This window comes from Microcaecilia unicolor, chromosome 4 (genome assembly GCF_901765095.1).
Source record: "Microcaecilia unicolor chromosome 4, aMicUni1.1, whole genome shotgun sequence".
NCBI lineage: Eukaryota > Metazoa > Chordata > Amphibia > Gymnophiona > Siphonopidae > Microcaecilia > Microcaecilia unicolor.
The window spans coordinates 277,618,830-277,639,452 of record NC_044034.1 but is presented as its reverse complement, the minus strand read 5'-3'; the positions used below and the strand labels follow the sequence as shown (position 1 = coordinate 277,639,452).

The window sequence follows — 20,623 nt, the reverse complement described above, 5'->3', positions numbered from 1 at the left end:
GGGGGACCAAATATAGTAACCCTAACCAGGAGGAAAAAAAACCTCTGCACGCAATATAACATGCCAGGGTGTCCCTATAATAAGCTCCAGACACACTGATTAGGATTTATAACAAATTACTACTCTACCTAAGAAAAGTTATTCCGTTATTATACTCCCTCTGTGTACATCCCTATACTGCACAAGCTGGCATGTTTGAAAATATAAGTGAGATTAAATAAAAATGCTACCAACAATAAAGAACGACAACGTGGATACAGCAGCTCATAGGTTTGCTTTGTTTTGAGTGCATGGCGATGGCGGCTACGCGGGGAAAGGGAAACAGAGACTGTCCTAATTGGTTTGACGTCACTGTTGGTTATCTAACCTCCGTGCTGGAGACTAGAGAACAACCTAGACAGAAGCAGTCGTCACGTCGAGAAGTTGAATTCAATTGCTACAAAGCTTTGAAACACACAAAATAGGAAGAAACAAGAAACACCAGATTGAGGCTTGACATGTACTGAGTGTGTCAATTGGAGCACCCGAACGAGGCTTGGAATGCAAACAAAGAGCATCGGACAAATGAAACGAAAACCTCCTTGGCATGCAAGGCGGCCGAAACACCAGACTGAGGCTTGCTGCAACGCTCATTGGTTGAATTAGTAAACACCGTCCAAAAAGCGCACACGCACTGCAAGAAAGTAGCTCCAAAACCTGTAACCGACAACGGCAAAAAATATGCTCGCAGCCGGTCCTCAAACCCGGGAAACAGACCTAACTAGCACCTTGACTGAAAAGTAGCCCCCAAACTACAACGAGTCAACATTTCCAGCAAATAAATCCAGACCAATTGGGCGAGAAAACAGCGGAAATTGCAAGCTTGATCTACCGGCTCCTTCTCTCTCCTTTGCGTAAGCCCCACCTGTGGCTGTGACGTCAGACTCCGCCCTCAGCGCCGGCCCTCCTCTCCCGCTCGCCATGATGAACAAATGAACTCTCGGGGAATGAAATTTAAATTCCACAAAGGGGAGAAAGTGCTCTGCTTCGAACCGGACCCGACCAAGGCTAAAGTGCTGTACGATGCTAAGGTGAGGAAGGGTAGGGCTGGCATCATAACTAGGGCCTACTTGCAGGACAGATACATCTCTCCCAGCAGTGTGCCCCCCTCTCTCCCTCTATTTTTTTTTCTCCGTGTCCCCTCTCGGAGTGACTTCTCGCTTCCTCTTCCTTACTTCTTGCTGGGTGGCTCTGTTTTGTTTTTCTGTCGTTTTTGTGTGTGTTGCTCTTTCTCCTGAGTGGTGCCTTTCCCACTTCCCTCTTTTGTTCACTTATCGGGATATATCGTATATTTGTGTTGCCCGTACCTTTTTTTTTGTGTGTCCCCTCTCTATGCTTTGCCACCGCTTCACATCCAGTGCTGAATGTTATCCTAGGGGTATTTTTCTGCATTTATTACTCATCATAAGCTTATTAAAGGTAGGCTGACAACTACTGATCTATAATGATAGCGTTAAGATCTAGTCTTGTTTTTGTTAAGTTGATTTATGTGGTGCTTTAAGTTTGTTTTAAATTTGGTGTATGCTGACTTTATTGTATCTTTTTTGTTTAACTACGTACAGGGCTCAGAGCATGAACAATGGTAAATATCAAATATTGCATCTTTTAGGGGGTGGGGAGGAAATGGTATTGGTTCTCTAGGGATACAGAGAGTGGTCAGGGTATTTAGCTCAAAGGGGGAGGTTTTAGGTCAGTTTTAGCTTTCTGATATGATGTGTTTTGTCACTATAGCATAGGTTTTAATGTGTCAAATGAGGCACTATAAATCACACACAGCCTGTGGGTGTAAGTTTAAAGCCAAGATTGGAATTGGGTAACTTGGGATAGTAATAAATGCACATTTATCCCCAGAGTTCCCATGCTGCTGCCTCCTCTCCCTGTCTTAGTGTATTTTTTTTTACTGTCCTTTTAAAGATCTTCTTATTAGTAGGAATTTTTTTTTCTAGGAAAGAAGGTGTTGGTGGGGTAACCAGGGCCTTTTTTTTTTTTTCCTCCAGCTGGTATGATATATACAGCCATGTGGCCCAGAATAGCTGTATTTGGAAGGTAGATGCTGCTGAATCTGAGGATCACAGGTTTGATGCTGGCTGGTGCACCGATGGGGGAACAAGTTGGGAGAGTTTGAAAGAGAAATGTAATGAGGTGGATGGGATGCTTTAGGGAGGCAGGAAAAAAATGTGCTGGTATGCCGTACTGCCTGAAGAAAAGCCCTGTTTATTACCGGTGTTTACAAATAGAGTCATTCCGTGACAAGTGGACCAATTTTAAAGGTCGTCCCCACCTCACCATCTCAGATTTTGATGAAATTTGGTACATAGTTTCTTTATGATCAAAAACTAAGCTGTTCAAAAGACTAAAAATTGGAGGTTCTAGGGGACCTCAAGTGAAGGGTTGCAAAATGTCGCCTGAGCAAAAATGACATTTTGGGCCAACTTCCAGAAGCTGTAAAACTGGAAGTTTTAGTAGTACAAGGGGGATATTTGGAGAACCTGCACTACTTTTAGGGCTTAATGAACTGGCAAAACCCCATGTTCCTAGTCCTCTTACATTTTGAATGGTTTAGGCTCAAACTTTGCCAAAAAAACAGCAAAAATCAATTTACAGCGATGTTGAAGCTGCTGTAGTTTCTAAACTAGTTGGCCTTTCAGGTTGATGTTTGGTAGGTGTACTAAATGCATGGCTGTAATAAGGCATTCCAGTTTGCAGCACTTTCCTTCAAGTGGTTGAAAAATTATAAGCGTTCAAAGTTGGTATAAAAAGCATTTTTGCTCATTTTGGGCTATCTTTGATGCCCTTGATCTCCAGTGGGACAGCTTCAATATTCTTTCTTTTAGCACCATTAGAAAGAGCAGATTTCCTTCTATCAGAATATGTAGTTTTCATTTTGGAGTCTCTTCATATAAGGATTGCAAAAATGCCCTCAAATGTTTGCGGGCAGCAGCCTGTGACTTCTTCACTACACCCTTGATACAAGTGTAGTAAAAGTGATTCTTCTTTCAAAAAGCACCAATTTTTTTAAAAATAAAGAACACATTATGTTATAAAACTGTGTTCAAGTAAACTAAAAAACAGGGTGGAAACCATTGTATACATACATCTTGTTGAAGAAACTCGCACCTGCACCTACAGGCTCATTTATATTGAATTAAATGCCACAAATGAAGATATTAATCACTTTAGACTGAAGTAAAATTTTACCCATTGAAAACCTGATTGCAAGAATAAATGCGTTTGTTGAACTGATGCTAATGGTCATCAATGGATCCAGAAAGATCAGATGAATTTCCACTTTGCTCAGTTGGCTGTTCAAGTACATCAGAGTGTCATTTACGGACATACAATAAAAATAAAGGTTTGAAATTAATTGAAGAGCTTCTGCCTGATCAACAGAAGTTGTTACAAGAGCGTTCTGGTCAACTTTTCGATGCTGGATCAACTATTTGCCTTCATCATGAATCCTTACTGTTGAAAAAGTTTGAATTTTTGCAAAGAACCTGCTGTAACCCCTTTTCCAAAGGTGGTCATAATGCAAAAAGGGGCTTAAGAGTGCTGGATGACACACTAGCAGCCCAGCTAAAGGCCTTAACAAGCAAAATATTTGTGCCGGGTCAGAAACTGTCCATCTTGTCGAAAAGACGTCAGTAACAGAGCTGCTGATTCTTTATCATCATCAACAACAGCAGATGATGAACACAGTGACATTTCTGGCAAGTTGAACACAAGTTTGACATATCTTGGTATTTCTCCATTAAAGTTCAAAAAAGTCAGCAAGCGTGATGTACGAGGCTACACCAAGCGCAAAATCAGGCGAGTGCAAAATACTTTATCATCTTGCAGTTGCTGATGGGTTAGACCTAAATGAGTTTGAAACTCAACCTTCTACCAGTCAGAAATGTGACAAATGTTCTGATTATGATGACCTGCTAAACGAGTTGAAAAACAAAGTCCAAGTTTCAGCAAATCATGCAGAAAAACTGCAAATACTAACTTTAGCACCAAACAGCTGGTCTATTGAAAGAACTGCCTCAGAATTCATGGTTTCAACTAGAATGGTTAAAAAAGCAAGAAATCTGAAATCAGTTTGTGGAATTCTGGCAAAACCAGACAAGAAGAAAGGTAAAGTTTTACCAGAAGAAATCGAAAAAAAAATTCTTGGCTTTTTTGAAGATGATGAATTCAGTAGACTGTGCCCAGGGAAAAAAGATTTTGTCTTTGTCAGAACTGGCACTGAAAAAATTCAAATGCAAAAGCGCTTGCTGCTTAGCAATCTAAAAGAAATGTTTGTTGCATATCGTACTCGAAATGGGCCAGAAGTGGGTTTTTCCAAATTTTGTGAGCTAAGGCCAAAATGGTGTGTCACTGTTGGCTCATCTGGTATGCATTCAGTGTGTGTTTGTCATTCATCAAAATGTGAAGCTTATGCTTGCTGGAAGCCATCTGCTGAACGAAGATTACAAAGCACTGATGGCTAAAACTGTGTGCAATTTGGAATGCAAAGAATGCATGCTTCACAGGTGTGAAATATGTCCAGGTAAAGATGTGCTTGAAAATTACCTGACAGAAGTGTTCAGTGATGCTGACCCAGGTGAAACAATCGAGTTTAAGCAGTGGGTTCATACAGATCGCACCACACTGGAGACCAAACAGATGTATGTTGATGATTTTGTATCTGAGCTTGCATTGAAAGTTTCAAACCTATCAATTCACCATTACATTTCCAAACATCAGACACAATACTTAAAAACTGTTAAAGAAAACCTAAATCCTTGTGAAATTGTTGTTCTCTTGGACTTTGCTGAAAACTACTCCTTTATTGTCCAAGATGCTGTTCAAGGTTTCCACTGGGAAAACAGTCAAGCTACACTGCATCCATTTGTTGTGTACTTCCGTGATGCTTCAAGTGAAATTCAGTGTTTGCATAATAAGTGACAGCTTGCGGCATGATGCAGTTGCAGTACATGCATTCTTGGAAAAATTAATCGCGTTCTTGAAAAGCAAAATTGGAGAAATAAAATATGTAACATACTTTAGTGATGGCTCAGCTGCACAATACAAGAACTTCAAAAACTTTGCCAACTTGTGCTATCATCAAACGGAATTTGAAATAAGTGCACAGTGGAATTTCTTTGGCACAAGCCATGGCAAGTCACCATGTGATGCCATAGGTGGTACAACAAAGCGACTAGCTGCTCAGGCTAGTTTGCAACGACCTAAAAATAGCCAAATTCTCACAGCACAAGGCTTGTTTGAATTTTGTGATCAAAGAATAAATAAAATCAAGTTAATTTTTGTTTCCAAGGATGAAATTGAATCTTCAAGATCTGCACAAGAGGAAAGATTCAGTAAAGCTTCCACAGTTGCTGGAACTCGTGAAAATCACCAGTTTATTCCCACTGACTTGAACCAAATTTCTGTCAGTAGAGTGTCAAATGATTCCTCCTCATTTGTTGTCAAACTTTGTCGGTCAGATGACCCAGTGAGTGTACCTGGCATAAATGTGTCTCAGCTTCAGCCTGGGCAGTATGTTGCTTGTGTTTATGACAACAAATGGTGGATTGGCAATGTTTGTGACACATCATTTGAAGAACATGATACCTTGGTCAACTTTATGCATCCATGCGGGCCTGCACGATCATTTCATTGGCCTAGCAGAAGAGATTCTTGTTGGATTTCTGAACAGCATATTCTAGCAGTTCTTCCAGTACCAGCAACTACAGCACTTGGACGACAGTATACATTTCCAGAAACAGCAGTGAAAAATTCTTATCACTTCAGCACTGAGGTTTTACTTGGAAACCATTAAGACACCCCCATTAGGCTTGAGAAACTAGGCAAAGACAACCAAATGAGGCTTGGGAACCTCAAGTAAGATGCCCACCTTCAGGCTTGGGAACCTGTGCCAAGTGGCTGGACTTGCCTGGCTATCGGGCGTGACCTCTCGGCGATGAGGTTGCCACTTCCTATTGAATTGGTAGTGGCGTAGCCACCATGGACCAACGCATGCTTAAAGCAACTGAGTGACTTATACAGCAATTAGAAACATTGATGGGCCCTATATCCGTTTCATCTATCATTCAACAATACTGGCCAAAAAACACTTTTTTTGCAATCCTTATGGAGAGACTCCAAATTGAAAACTACATATTCTGATAGAAGGAAATCTGCTCTTTCTAATGGTGCTAAAAGAGAGAATATTGAAGCTGTCCCACTGGAGATCAAAGGCATCAAAGATAGCCCAAAATGGGCAAAAATGCTTTTTATACCAACTTTGAACGCTTATAATTTTTCAACCACTTGAAGGAAAGTGCTGCAAACTGGAATGCCTCATTACAGCCGTGCATTTAGTACACCTACCAAAAATCAACCTGAAAGGCCAACTAGTTTAGAAACTACAGCAGCTTCAACATCGCTGTAAATTGATTTTTGCCGTTTTTTTTTTTTGCAAAGTTTGAGCCTAAACCATTCAAAATGTAAGAGGACTAGGAACATGGGGTTTTGCCAGTTCATTAAGCCCTAAAAGTAGTGCAGGTTCTCCAAATATCCCCCTTGTACTACTAAAACTTCCAGTTTTACAGCTTCTGGAAGTTGGCCCAAAATGTCATTTTTGCTCAGGCGACATTTTGCAACCCTTTACTTGAGGTCCCCTAGAACCTCCAATTTTTAGTCTTTTGAACTAAAATTTTGCACAGCTTAGTTTTTGATCATAAAGAAACTATGTACCAAATTTCATCAAAATCTGAGATGGTGAGGTGGGGACGACCTTTAAAATTGGTCCACTTGTCACGGAATGACTCAATACCGAGCCTACCCTAAATAAGAGGTTAACTGGTGACAAGGAGTAGAAATGGCTATGACCAGGACTGTACCAAGCGTGTGTGACATTCTCACTGGCACCTTCCTGCCCTTTCTTGCCCTCATTACCACTGCCAATGAGAGGAGACAGTGGGCCGAGAGCACTGTTTGTGCCCCCCATATTTGAGCCATGTATAGTCATTGCTTTTGGTATGGTGTTGCTATACTTTTTGGGCAGGTCTCTTCAAGCTTTTCATTTGAAGGGCCACATAGGGCATCTCAGAATATGGTGAAGACCAAACAGGTAGGTGAGGTCCACCTTGAGGAATAGCTTGCTGAGCTGAGAGAAATATCCATTGTACCTGAATGTAACTCCCCTTGAGCTACTACTGAAAAAGGTGTGAGCAAAATCTAAATAAATAAATGTAGGGGAAAGGAGCTGTATCTGGCGTTCTCATTATTATGAATATTGGAGAAGAAGGGAGGCAGGCGGAAGGTTTGTAGGTGCAATACAAATAACCAACCCCCGCTTTTCCCCAATAACTGACCCTTGAGGAAGTGGGGAATGGATGGATGATGGGTAGCATACTGTTTTTCACTTAGTCCCTCTTCTACACCAATATATGGTTCTCTCCCTTTTTCACCTCACTCTTTTTAAACCTCTGCGTATCTTATCTCTGAATTCATGTTTGCCCTGTGTATCTATTTTCTCTTTTCTGTCTCTTCTTATTCCCTATCATTCCCTTCTTCAATTTCTACCCCCTTCCTCTGGTTCTGTAGCTTTGGAGCAGGGCACACCTGTGCACACGTGTTCCAGTACGGCATCTCTTGGAGCAAGGAGTTACTCGCACAAACACACCCCTGGTCTTGCAGCCCCAGGAACCAAATGAATATGCATATTCATTGTGAATATCATGGATATCCTGAAAACCTGACTGGAAAGGGGGTACTCCAGGACCGACTTGGAAACACTGGCTTACAGCACCAGGAGTTTGTGCAAGTGTTTTTGGTTCCTGGGGCCGCAGGACCAGGGGTGTGTTTGTGTGAGTTCTCCTTGCTCCAAGAGATGCCGTACCGGAACGTGTGCACAGGTGTGCCCTGCTCCAGGACTGACTTGTGAGACACTGCTGTAAGCTTTGAAGTAGGGAGATAGACACATACCAGCAGCCTTGCATCACCAAGAGCAGCAAACTTCTGCTCCCTCGGTAACAGTGATGCCCATGACTGCTGCAAGATGACGTTGAACTGTAATTGTAGGGATCAAAGATGATAGGTTGTATTAATTTTTGGTAGATTTAGCAGTCTCGGGCTCTGGAGACAGTGGTTATTCCTGGCTGTAACACTCACCTTTTGTCAGGAGAACGGAAAACAGCCTTAGGAGGAAGATCTGAGCAGAGGGAAGGACCACTGAGGCTGTGCTGCCAAGTCTGCTGGCTGGAAACCTGAAGCTGAGGGAGGGAGTGAAAAGGCAGAATAGAATACATTGGTAAAAAAGCAAAATGAAGAAAACAATTTGCTATAGAGGGTCAGAAAAATTTCACCTTATTCTGGTAGACCCTCCCTACTCTAGCATAAAGAAATGAAGCATGAAACGTATGTTGAGAAATCAACTAAGACATCACTGTCACTTCAGTGCTTTGGTTCTATTAAAGTGCCTAGGAGTTTTCTGGGCCAGATACAGCTCAAGTGTCTTTAATACTGCTAAACTCAGCACTTTTATTTGTCAGCAATATGGAAGTAAAGTTTCAATAATTGACAGTTGGCTAGCGATTTTCTATGAGAAGTTCGTGTAAATTTACGTTTGTTTGCTTTCCTGGTCAGGTTGTCGATGTTCTTGTTGGAAAAGACGAGAAGGGCAGAAAAATCCCAGAATATCTGATCCATTTTAATGGTTGGAACAGAAGGTATGTAGTTCTCAAAACATTGATGGCAGTCTCTTTCAGGATAGTTAAACATTTTATAGCTGCTATAAACTCTGACTAAATGCTGCAGGGTGGTGCTTTTTCTTTCAGCTAAGAAATATGAAATCTACATCTCTTATTCTCTGAATTCTAATAGTGCAAATTAATAACTTGTGACTTGGGGTGTGTGGATGTTAACATGAAAGTACGGTTTATGAAGTGCAGAGTCAGACATGAGAAATCCTTGGGCTAGTTACCTGTTTTGTAATTCATATGAGGGGTGATATGATAGAGGTATATAAAATGAGTGGCGTGGAAAAGATAGATATGGAGCGTCTGTTTACACTTTCCAAAAATACTAGGCAAGGGGACATGTGATGAAGCTGGAGTGTAGTAAGTTTAAAACAAATAAGAGGGAAGTTTTCTTTACTTAGCGCGTAATTTGACTCTGGAATTCGTTGCGATTAACTTAGCGGAGTTTAAGACAGGTTTGGGCGGCTTCCTGAAGGAAAAGGCCATAGAATGTTATTAAATGGACGTAGGGAAAAATCCACTATTCCTGGGACAAGCAGTACAAAATGCTTTGCTCCGTGGATCTTGTCAGGTGATTGTGACCTGGATTGGCCACTGTCGAAGACAGGGTGCTGGGCTAGATGGACCTTTGGTCTGTCCCAGTGTGGCGATGCTTATGTCTTATATGAAAGGCACAATGGTGCTTGGGTCCTTAATTGATGATGAGTTTCATTTAAACATCACATCTCGTTGGTAGTACAGAAATCTCTAGTCCTCTCTGGGGAAAAATTGTCACTAAAACCATTTTTGGAGCCACATGCTCTGAAAACACTGATTCGTGTGTTCTTTTTTAATAGGCTGGATTATTGCTATGCACTACTCATTGACGTTCCTTTGTATTCTTTTAGATATCTCCAGTTTACTCAAAACACTTATAAAACTTAATACGAGAAAATGTGATCGTGTGTTCCCCCTCACCTTTTTTAAAAAATATGAACAGCATTAGTTGCCTGTGCAGAGTACAATTTGTTATAAGATACAGGGCCTTCTTTATTAAGGAGTGTTAGCGTTTTTAACGCGCCTACAATTAGTGTGTGCGCTAACTGTGTAGGCACCTATAGGGATATTGTAGGTGCGTACATAGTTAACGCATGTTAGAAATGGTAACGTGCCTGTAACATGGCTTAGTAAACAGGGCCCCTAGTTTTTGACCCATAAAGCTCTCTTTACTGGTATTCCTTTGTACTTTGGATCCTTGCTGATTCCATACTTTCTGTCTAGACATCATTATTCCATGACAAATTAAGTGGTCATCCCTTCTCTTAGGAAAATTAACTCTTGCATCTTCATGAGATTCAGCATGTTCCAGTAGACATGCACACTGAGAAATCTCTTCCTAAATTTTAAACCCTAGTGAAGTCCTGGCTTTTTAGCCGCGCCTTTGTGGACTTTGTCTAGTGATTTGAAGCTTTTTTTTTTTTTTTTTTTAAATGGCATGATTAGTTTGTTTTATACCGTTTCCTATTATATCTCGCAGTATTTGGTGTTATGGTTTGTATTGTTGTGCTCTTATTCTCCTCTTCCTCTGCCTTGGCTGTTCGTGACTATGTATGCATGTATTGTCTTGGTTTTAATTGTACTTTTTGTTCACCGCTGTAATGGATTAATGAGAACGTTTAGAGGCGCTTTTACTAAACCTTACTGTGCACTAAGTGACATGTGGCCCATAGCTTTAAAATAGGACATGCAGCATTTACTTCCGGATTCTATATAGCGAGCCTAGAGATACGCGCCGAAATTCAGGTGTATTCTATAACACATGTAACTTGGCTTAACAAGCTAATCAGCATTGATATCAGCACTTAAGCAATAATGAGTACTAATTGGCAATAATTAGAGTTTACGCACACAACTCGCTAAGCGTATTCTGTAATGAACTCTGCCTAAATTCTAATGTGTGCAGTTCAAAAGGGACATGGCTATGAGAGGGGAAATGGGCGTTCCAAAATTTACACGCGTAGTTACAGAATATGGCCCAGTGCGAGTAAATCTACGTGCAGGGATTTACGCCACGTTTTTGTTGGTGTACACGGAGGCGCGTAGTTTTAGGCACTGGGATATCAACTAAGCATATTCTATATACCGCTCCTAAATCTAGGTGCCACTTATAGAATAAGCTTAGGCGGAAATGTTTACCGTGCGGATTTTTTAGGCACCTTATATAGAATTTGGCCCTTAGTGCACTTTAAGCTTAATAAAAGGGCCCATTAATTATTCTGTTAATCTAGCAGAAGACTTTTTTATTGATATATTGAGCTTCTTAGCAAGCTATTGCTAACAGGTAGCTGAAACAAGTGTTTCTTGCAGAACTTGTAAGTGATATAGAATTGTTGAACATAAATCTATTTCAGCCTTGCCTGTCTGTGAAAGCAGAACATTTTATTGTGTGTTTTCTTGTCTGTGAAAGGTCTGTCTAGATAATGAACACACGTAGCCAAACATGTCCTTAAAAATACTTAAATGACCAACTCTCTCTTTAAATTAATGGAAGACTTGGCCGTTGAGGGGCCCTTTTATTAAGCAGCGTAGGCGCCTACGCACGCCCAACGCTCATGAATTTGGAATTACCGGCTGGCTACTGTGTAGCCTGGGCAGTAATTTCATTTTTTGCTCGTGTCCACAACGTGCACCGGAAAATAGTTTTATTTTCTGTCATGAGGGCGGTAATCGGCATTTGAATGCGTGTTGACCATTACCACCCGGTTAATGCGCGAGACTTTACCACTAAGTGAATGGGTGGCATCCACTCTCTCATTACCTCTCGCCTTGACTACTGTAACCTACTCCTCACTGGCCTCCCACTTTGCCATCTATCCCCCTTCAATCTGTTCAGAACTCTGCTGCACGTCTTATCTTCCGCCTGGACCGATATACTCATATCACCCCTCTTCTCAAATCACTTCACTGGCTTCTGATCAGGTACCACATACAGTTCAAGCTTCTCCTACTAACCTACAAATGCACTCGATCTGCAGCCCCTCCTTACCTCTCTACCCTCATCTCCTCTTATGTTCCTACCCGTAACCTCCGCTCTCAAGACAAATCCCTCCTTTCAGTGCCCTTCTCCACCACCGCCAACTCCAGGCTCCGTCCTTTCTGCCTCTCCTCACCCCATGCTTGGAATAAACTCCCTGAGCCCATACGCCAGGCCCCCTCCCTGCCCATCTTCAAATCCTTGCTCAAAGCCCGTCTCTTCAATGTTGCCTTCGGCACCTAACCACTATACCTCTATTCAAGAAATCTAGACTGCCCCAACTTGACATTTCGTCCTTTAGATTGTAAGCTCCTTTGAGCAGGGATTGTCCTTTTTGTTAAACTATACAGCGCTGCGTAACCCTAGTAGCGCTCTAGAAATGTTTAGTAGTAGTAAGGTCTCGGACCCAAAATGGACGCGCAACAATTTTCATTTTGCCGCATGTCCATTTTCGGCTCCAAAAAAAGGGCATTTTTTTTTTTTTTTTTTTTTTTACAGGTGCACTGAAAAATGGATCTGCGCTCGTCCAAAACACGCGCCTACCACAGCGCAGGCCACTTTTTAGCATACTTTAGTATTTTTAAAGAGGACATGTGATGAATATGCATACCCAAACCTAGGCAGACCTTTCATAGTCTTTTGAGCTTCTGACCCTAATTATCAGCAGCTGGTCAAAGTGTGATAGTTTATGGTCCTTTGAACCTCCTGGCCAGTTGCTTATAATGTCTTGATTTGTTTGCAGAGACTCATTGTCCTGTGTGTGAGGCTATTCCATTAAGGTAATGCACAGTAACCATGGAACTAGCTTGAATATTTATAAAGGATTTTTTTTTCCATTTCTAAATATTTACCTTTTCTGAGAAGTTACTCACAGACGAGCAGCTAGATTTTGGCCTCATAATAGGAATGTGTTTTCATTAAAAACAAAAAGTTCCATGTTGGTTATTTCTGTTTTTTAATAATATGCAGAAAGCAGTGATGTAAAAATCCACACTAAATTAGAAGCAAAAAAGAAATTGGCAGTACATTGAAAGTGGTGTGTTTCAACTTTTGACATAAGCGCTATTTTCATTTCAACATTGTAAGCTCTTTACTCTTGGTGGGGGCCCCCACCCTAATGGACCAGCAATATCTGTTTGGTTCTGGGAATCATCTGTTCTCATTTCTTGCTGCCTGCAAGGTAGCAGGACAGTGGTTCCACAGGACCAGGTAGATATTGCTGGCCCATCAGAGGTAGAGGGAAAAAGCAGGTAATTTTTCCACTCTGGTTTGAAGACTGGCCTGGGATGCTATAGCACCTGGGACCTGTAGATTTCTAAGTTGAGGATCCTGTATTGATGTTTGTGTGTGTTTTTTTTTTGTTTGTTTGTTTGTTTGTTTTTAACTTCCCATTTATTTTCATTGAAGTCGTTGGTAACATTGGTGGTGCAGTAAGTTTTTGACATTCTAATGCTAACTAGAGCTGTACCAAATAGCATATTTTACTATTTGGCTGAATATGAATAATGTAAAATATTATTCGGCCGAGTACGAATAATGGGCATTGAGCTTTAACATAACAAATAAAAGAAGCAACATGAAATTAGAGAAAGTGTTTATTTCAGTATGGTTTAGCATAGTAGAGCCCTAAATTATTCATATTTGAATTTAAATAGCAATTTGTCCAAATACGGCTAATGTATTTGGGGCCAAATTGAATATGAATATTTGGTACAGCCCTAAAGATTGCTACAGTTTATTGCGTCAACTTCTTTGGGGTACAACCTCTGAGTAATGGGCATTGCTGGCAGCTGATTTAGGGGGTCCTATTTACTAAGCTATTAGGTGCTAATGCAAAAATGGCCTAACATGGGATGTAAAAGTGCCATGTGATTTTGCATGTGTGCGGGCTAACCATGCACTAAAGTTTTTAAAGGAGTGTGTCTGGGTAGAGAGAGGGTGTTTGTGCGCTATCTACATTGCCTCACACTAGTGCATGGATAACACGGGAGCACTTTCTGCCTACAAAATAGGTGGCATTAAGTACTCGCTTCTTAATTTTATAAAAATGGCCATGCACTAAGAACATTAGCGCATGGCCATAAATGCAATAAATAGAAAATAACAAGTTATTACATCCACAGTAAGTGCTAAAACCAATTCTTGCTGCAGCTTAGTAAAAGGATCCCTTAGTATCCTGAGAGCAATGTTTTCTAGAAATATCAAATGTTCTTTTTTTTTTTTTTGGCCCACTCGCTTCCTTTACACATATTTAAGAGCCACTGCCTAACCCGTGCCTGTAGTACCTGATTGTGTGCTTAAAGTTGTCGCATTGTGCATTCACTTGTGAGTTAGCTGTGTTGTCACGCTCTGCACTGCTGTTTTTACTTTCTTTTCCTAGCTGGGATAGATGGGCAGCAGAAGATCATGTTCTTCGTGACACAGATGAAAACCGCAGACTGCAAAGAAAGTTAGCAAGAAAAGCTGTGGCTCGCATGTAAGAAACACTACCTTTTATTATAATTTGATTGGGGAATTCCCTATGTAAGTTAATAGCTATATATAAGTAAGTTAATAAATATAGTTTTTTTTTTTCATATATCATTACTAGTGTATGCCTTTCCTCTTTGTGAAAGAGGGTGCCCTCTTATAGATAGTATACTCCTAAATGAAAAAGTAGGGGGGAAATTCCTGGAAATAATATAACACAACAGCTTTTGGGCTGTACATATCTGATGTGTAATATATAATAGTGCTTATTTTAGAAAATAGGATATTGACCTTGGAATGAATTTGAGCTGTCTTTTAAACAAATGTTTAAGGGGAGGAGTGTTGGCAGGATGATGTGATGCTCTCCTCTCTGTATATTCTGTTCATACAGTAGCTACAGTGCCCCTCCTTCAAATGTCGGCAGCAGACCATTGTAGGCTTGAGACTGTTATCTATCAGAGCATTAGTGCAGTTTGATCCTGCTGCTATTCATTTATTCATCTGCACTATTTTTCTTCTTGGTGATGGTGGACTGTGTGCAGCCTGGAAGCAACAGGTGGCACCTCCCTTCATAAAGATTGAAGCAGTTATTTATCTGCACTTCTTCTTCCCTACCCCTCTGACCTTGTTCCCAGTAAAGTTGTTTTTTTTGTTTTTGTTTGGGAGGGGGGGAGGTGTAATCACTTCCTAGAAACTTTAATAATTTCCTTAAGGTGCCTCTGCTAATCAGTTGAAATCAATAGTCTCCCTTCCCAAAGCATGCTGTCAGTTGTGTGACAACCAATTTAAGAGGTAAATTACAACTGCATAACTTGCACTGAGTGGGAGCTACCATCAATAACCACACAAAGGCTCAAAACTCTACAACAAATTTTTTTTTTTTTCCCAGCACCGTATACTTATCTCGATAACCTCAGCGGTGACTCTTCACATGGGCATACAGCTCATGACTCACCTGCCTCTTCATCGGTCGAAGATGCAATGTTAGCAGGCTCTATTGAATCATTCATTTAATTAATTCTTCTAATTTAATATGTTAAAACTTAATCCACTACTTTAGCTTTTTAGTAGATTTCAAGATCCAGTGCTGGGTGACAGCACCTTCTAGATAGGTGAAGCATCACCATAGCGTGGGTCCCTATCAGCTTCATACCCCACCCTAAAGTCTGTTTGACACTGGCACTCTTTCCCTTTACTTTGTGTCTTCTATGCCCCCACTGCGGTTTGGCTGTCTATGATGTTTGAGCTGTGCGATGCAGGAAGTTGGGCCTGTAGTGTAGTTTTCAAGTTTTGTGAGACTTCCTACGTTGCATGGCTCAAGATTCACAGAGCTGAATCACAGTGCGACAGCAGGAAACAGTAAAACTTGAGCCAGATAGCTATAGGAAAACAAAATTTCAATGGCATGGAATCTCGAGTGCCAGCATGCAATGTCTGGGTACTATGGTGACCTGGTACCTGTCAGAGCCTATTAAAATTGTGATTTTTGTTTTCTTCACCCACAGCGTGATACTTGGTGTGAACTAGTGAAAATGTGTGTGTGTGGTGGGGGGGGGGGGGGGGGGGAAGGGTGGTAATCAACAATTTCCCACCAATTTCCCATTAGGGGTGGTAATCAATTTTTACCAGGTCTGGAGAATCAGTTTTATTTGCTGGGCATTACATGAGTGTTGCATATGCTTACATGGATGGACTTCCAGAATCAACACTCCCTGCTCCCAGGAGGCTGTTTTTGCTTATTACCAATTATGTCGCTATATAAGGTTCTTAGATCCTGGAAATTTTGGATTTCATTTGAAAGACCGTCTGAATCGAGTATTTTGGCAAATTTTCAGATGATGACCTCAGTAGCTGCAGTTCACCGGGCATTATGAAAGTTGGCCGTGGGAAGCGGTGATGTTGCCTTGTAGACAAAATAAATGGTGTGTAGATATAGATATCTCCTTTAGAGTCTCGGATATGTACCAATTGATTAAACAAATACTGGAAATTTCAGTAAATGCAGAGCTGAGAGGTACCAATTTAGAGTGCTCCACAGGGCTTACAAGTCGGGTAGATAGATGTCCTGATTTATTTAAAGTGCACTCAAGTGCCTATCTCTTTCTTTCATGCCTTCTGGTCTTACCCAAGGATTAAAGCTTTTTGGCCAGCAACAGTAAGATTACATGGAAAGATTGTTGGGTGCATCTATTCCTTTCTTGCTGGCAGGTTTACTCTTGGACAAATATGAGGCCTTTCAAATTCAAAGTTGAGGTCATTGTTTATTACTTCGGAAGGCTGGCATACTGGGTGAAAAGAGTATTCTCAGTGTTTGGTTAATAAGGAGTCTCTAGCCTTTTCGGTCTGGCGCAGCCGATTGCATGCACTGATGGTTGAATCCAAAAGCCAAATTTACAGCTAAATGTAAAAAGTTGTTGCTGGATATTTGGGGAGTATACATTCAATCTTTGGCTCATAGTTTAATCCTTAATTTTTCTTGAAGTCATAGATTTAGAGCGGAGTTCCTCTCTGCATCCTATTGAAATTCTTAGCTAGTCTTAGTTCAAGTTCATGTAGTTTTATTTTATTTTTTTAGTTTGACTTTTTGTCTTTTATAGTAGGTATTAGTTGTTCAGTTGGTTTTACTTTTCATTAGGTGGGGAGATATGACACCAGTCTCCCTATTCATTTTCTTTTTCTTTTATAGTATTGTACAATACTTCTGTTAGTTATTGTAGCTTTTGAATGATATTCTGTTTTGGGTTTGGGGGGGATAGGGAGGGTTAGTGTTCAGTTACATTTTGAAATACTATTGTGATGGGGGAGGGGATTTGTATGGGAATTGAACTGCTACACACTGAATATAGTTCCTGTTTTATTCTTGTTTCATACAGTTTGCAATAAAAAGGTTTTAAATAATTTGTGATTTTTCAGTGCAGTAGCCTGTTTCTGAGATGGACATGGGGGAAGGGAAATGGGACTTGATACCTTTCTGAGGTTTTTTGCAACTACATTCAGGTACTTATTTTGTTCCAGGGGCAATGGAGGGTTAAGTGACTTGCCCACAGTCACAAGGAGCTGCGGTGGGAATCAAACTCAGTTCCCCAGGATCAAAGTCCACTGCACTAACCACAAGGCTACTCCTCCACACCACTGCTTACCCTGGGATTGGTAGCATGGAACAGTGCTAGTAATTGGGTTTCTTCCAGTTACATGTGACCTGGAAGCAGGATACTGGGCTAGATGGACCATTGGTCTGATCCAGTATGGCTATTATGTTCTAATGTTCTACTTCTCTTACAGGAGAAGGAAAGGAAAGAAGAAGAAACATTGTAGGTTGCCTGGTGTAGACTCTGTTTTGAAAAGCCTTCCTGCTGACGAGGAAGAGGAGAATGATGAAAACTGTAAGTTGGATGTTTGTGTGGGTACCAGATCTTTTTTGGCAACCCAAAACTGGAACACCACACCCTGAGACAGGACTCACTTCTTCCCTAAAAATTCTGAAAGTAATTGAACCCAGGTCACTCCACTTGGCATATTTCAAGCTTACAGTCTTGTGTTTGGAAGTGTGAGCCTTTGCTTTATGAAGTGGTTTTAATTGTCTTTTGACAGCTGCATTAATATCTACACATACAAGAGTCTAGAGGCATTGCAGCTCAAAGTTCTTTATTTTCAAGTCCCACTAGTATGATAAATTATTTTATTCATGTAGGGCTCCTTTTACTAAGATATACTAACAATGTGCCCTAACAATTAGCGCTCACTAAATGATAAGATACCCATAGGACTGTAATGGGTGTCTTATTTAGCGCGTGCTAAATCCATTAGCACACCTTAGCAAATGGACCCCATAGTTTAGTGCAGCAGATAAATAATTGTATGACATTTATTATGTAATTTCATGAATAGGCTATTTCTACTCAACCTTATTTATTTCAAAGCTATTCAAAACAGTTTCAAGCGGATCATGCTGTACACATACAGTTAAAAAAAAAAACAAAAAAACCCTGTTTTAACATAACGTGCTAATTTTCATAGACTTAAAAAGTTACATAGTAACATATGTAACTTTGTATGTCTGTGCTTTGAAAATGAGCCTCTTAATGTTTGAGATTCTTGATACACCACCTTTTTGTAGTACAACCAATTGATTTATATACAGGTACAGTAGCTGTGTCAATGATCTCAAAAGCAAAGGAAATTATGAACTGTGGTTTATTGCACATGGGGCCCTGTTTACTAAGTTGCGCTAGTGTTTCTAGTATGCGCTAACGCTAGAGATGCCCATAGGAATATATGGGGTGTATGTAACATTAACGTGCTTGTTAGCGTGCCTTAGTAAACAGGGCCCTTGGTTTCCTAAGTGCTTTGAGAAGGAAAGGGGAAAGGGAGAGGAAAAAATGCTAATGATTAAATGTTTTGTCCTTGACACAGCATTCAGTAGCTCTTCTGATGACAGTGATGAAGAATCAGATGAAGAAATAAAAAGTGAAGAAAGCGACCTTGATGAAAAGTCAGAAATGGTACATTGTGTTGTTGTTTTTTAATTGATATGTAGAAAGACCTTTTTGAAATGGATTTGCGTACAGTTCTTGAACAAAAATATGCCCAAATTCTCATGTCACTGTATAATATTGTCATGTATGTTTTTAGTGGGGGCTTTGAGAATTATGTAGTGGTCTTTTCTGGTTAATAATCTTTTCATGAAGAAATAGCTCAGACCTCCTTTAATCTCTTTATATACACTAACTCTCTTGTAAAGCTGATGGCTTCTCTTAAGCCATTCAGTGATTGAGGTTCCTTTCATTCATTATCATGAGTTACTCTGTGCTCCATAAATGGCAGTGATTTTAATTATTCAAATTTTTTCCACACATAGAGCACGACTCAGTTTTTGTTAAAAAACAAAAACAAAACACTCCTAGTAAATTCTGTAAGGTTGGAAACACTCATATAGCTGACTGCAGAGTTCTAATAGGAAAATTTCTATACGGAAATGCACAATAAAGTGGCACATCTCATTCACTGGAAGTTTTATAAATGCGACAGAATCACTCTACTAGAAAAGCACTGGATCAGTACTGTGGAGAATGAAGTGATCACTTGCGATGTTTGTTTATATTCCAACTGATAAGTTTGATTCAGGCAAATTGGACACAGTGATAAAGGAGAAAAACATAAAGGGCATTGAGAATAATTACTGTTACTAACACTTCTATTGTGTATTGTGTGGAGAGAAAGCTCAAAGTGCAGTCAAGAGACCAAGAAAATGTGGCAGAAAGGTAGTTACATTTCCCATTGCTTTTAATCGGGCCTGCGATCCCCAATAAAACCTCCAACCACACCTGATTTATTTCCTATATATGTATTATATGTTATGAAAGCAGAAGGAAGTTGGGGGTATTTTTTGGTACTATTCAAGTGTTGGTGATTTTTGTTAGCAGTAAATTTGAGAGATTTGAAATCCACATAATCCTGACTTAGGAGTGCAATTCATTATGATTGTGCTATGTACAAAACTAAACTATTTGAAGGCATTGACCCTAGGAACCATTCTTTTCCTGTAATCATTTTAGTTGCTTTTCACTGTATAGCTTTGTAGTTCCTACATCTTGTTTGAGATGGAACAACCAAACTGTACACAGTATTCAGGTGCAGTCGTGTCATGGATTGATAGAGGCATTATCTGTCTTTTTCTCCATTCCTTTCAGAGTGTACTTTATGTAAAAATAAGCAAAACAAAAAATGTGGAAACTATGGTAGCAACTGGACTGATGTAAAATATATTCAGTGCTACAGTTTCAAAATATTTTGGAAGTATTTTGTTTCTAAATGGTCAAAGCTGCCAAATATCATAGTAAATGACGGCAGATAAAGACCTGGATGGTCAATCCAGTCTGCCCAACAAGATAAACTCATTTTACGTGATATGTGCTACTTTAAATGTATACCTGAGTTTGATTTGTCCTTGCCATTCTCAGGGCACAGACCTTAAAAGTCTGCCCAGCACTGTTCCTGTACTAGAAGTTCTGAAGCTAATGTCAAAGCCCCTTAAAATTTAGACTCCAGCCCATCCCTTTCTATTCAGTCACGATCAGGGCGTAGACCGTAGAAGTCTGCCCAGCATTGGTTTTACTCTCCAGTTACCCGCGTCGCCACCCAATCTCCGCTAAGATTCCGTAGATCCATTCCTTCTACACAGGATTCCTTTGTGTTTATCCCACGCATGTTTGAATTCCGTTACCATTTTCATCTCCACCACCTCCTACGGGAGGGCATTCCACATATCTACCTCCCTTTCCGTGAAAAAATACTTCCTGACATTACTCCTGATTCTCCCCCCTCCCCCCAACCTCAACTCATGTCCTTTAGTACTACCACCTTCCCGTCTCCGGAA

At 40.4% G+C, this 20,623-nt stretch overlaps 1 protein-coding gene across 3 annotated transcripts in view; it reads left to right on the top strand.

Annotated features, from left to right (window-relative positions):
- Window positions 1–701: 701 nt before the first annotated feature.
- MSL3 (MSL complex subunit 3) overlaps window positions 702–20,623 on the top strand; it is a 109,689-nt gene continuing 89,767 nt past the window's right edge. Inside the window, exons 1-6 of one of the 3 annotated variants that reach the window (XM_030201599.1) lie at window positions 999–1,070; window positions 1,602–1,621; window positions 8,653–8,735; window positions 14,159–14,254; window positions 17,530–17,630; window positions 18,661–18,749. In XM_030201599.1, coding sequence (XP_030057459.1) covers window positions 1,619–1,621; window positions 8,653–8,735; window positions 14,159–14,254; window positions 17,530–17,630; window positions 18,661–18,749 — 372 coding nt within the window. In that variant the 5' untranslated portion in view covers window positions 999–1,070; window positions 1,602–1,618. Of the gene's footprint in view, window positions 1,071–1,601; window positions 1,622–8,652; window positions 8,736–14,158; window positions 14,255–17,529; window positions 17,631–18,660; window positions 18,750–20,623 lie in introns of all 3 variants that reach the window. The other 2 variants (XM_030201598.1, XM_030201600.1) reach the window with 2 other exon arrangements.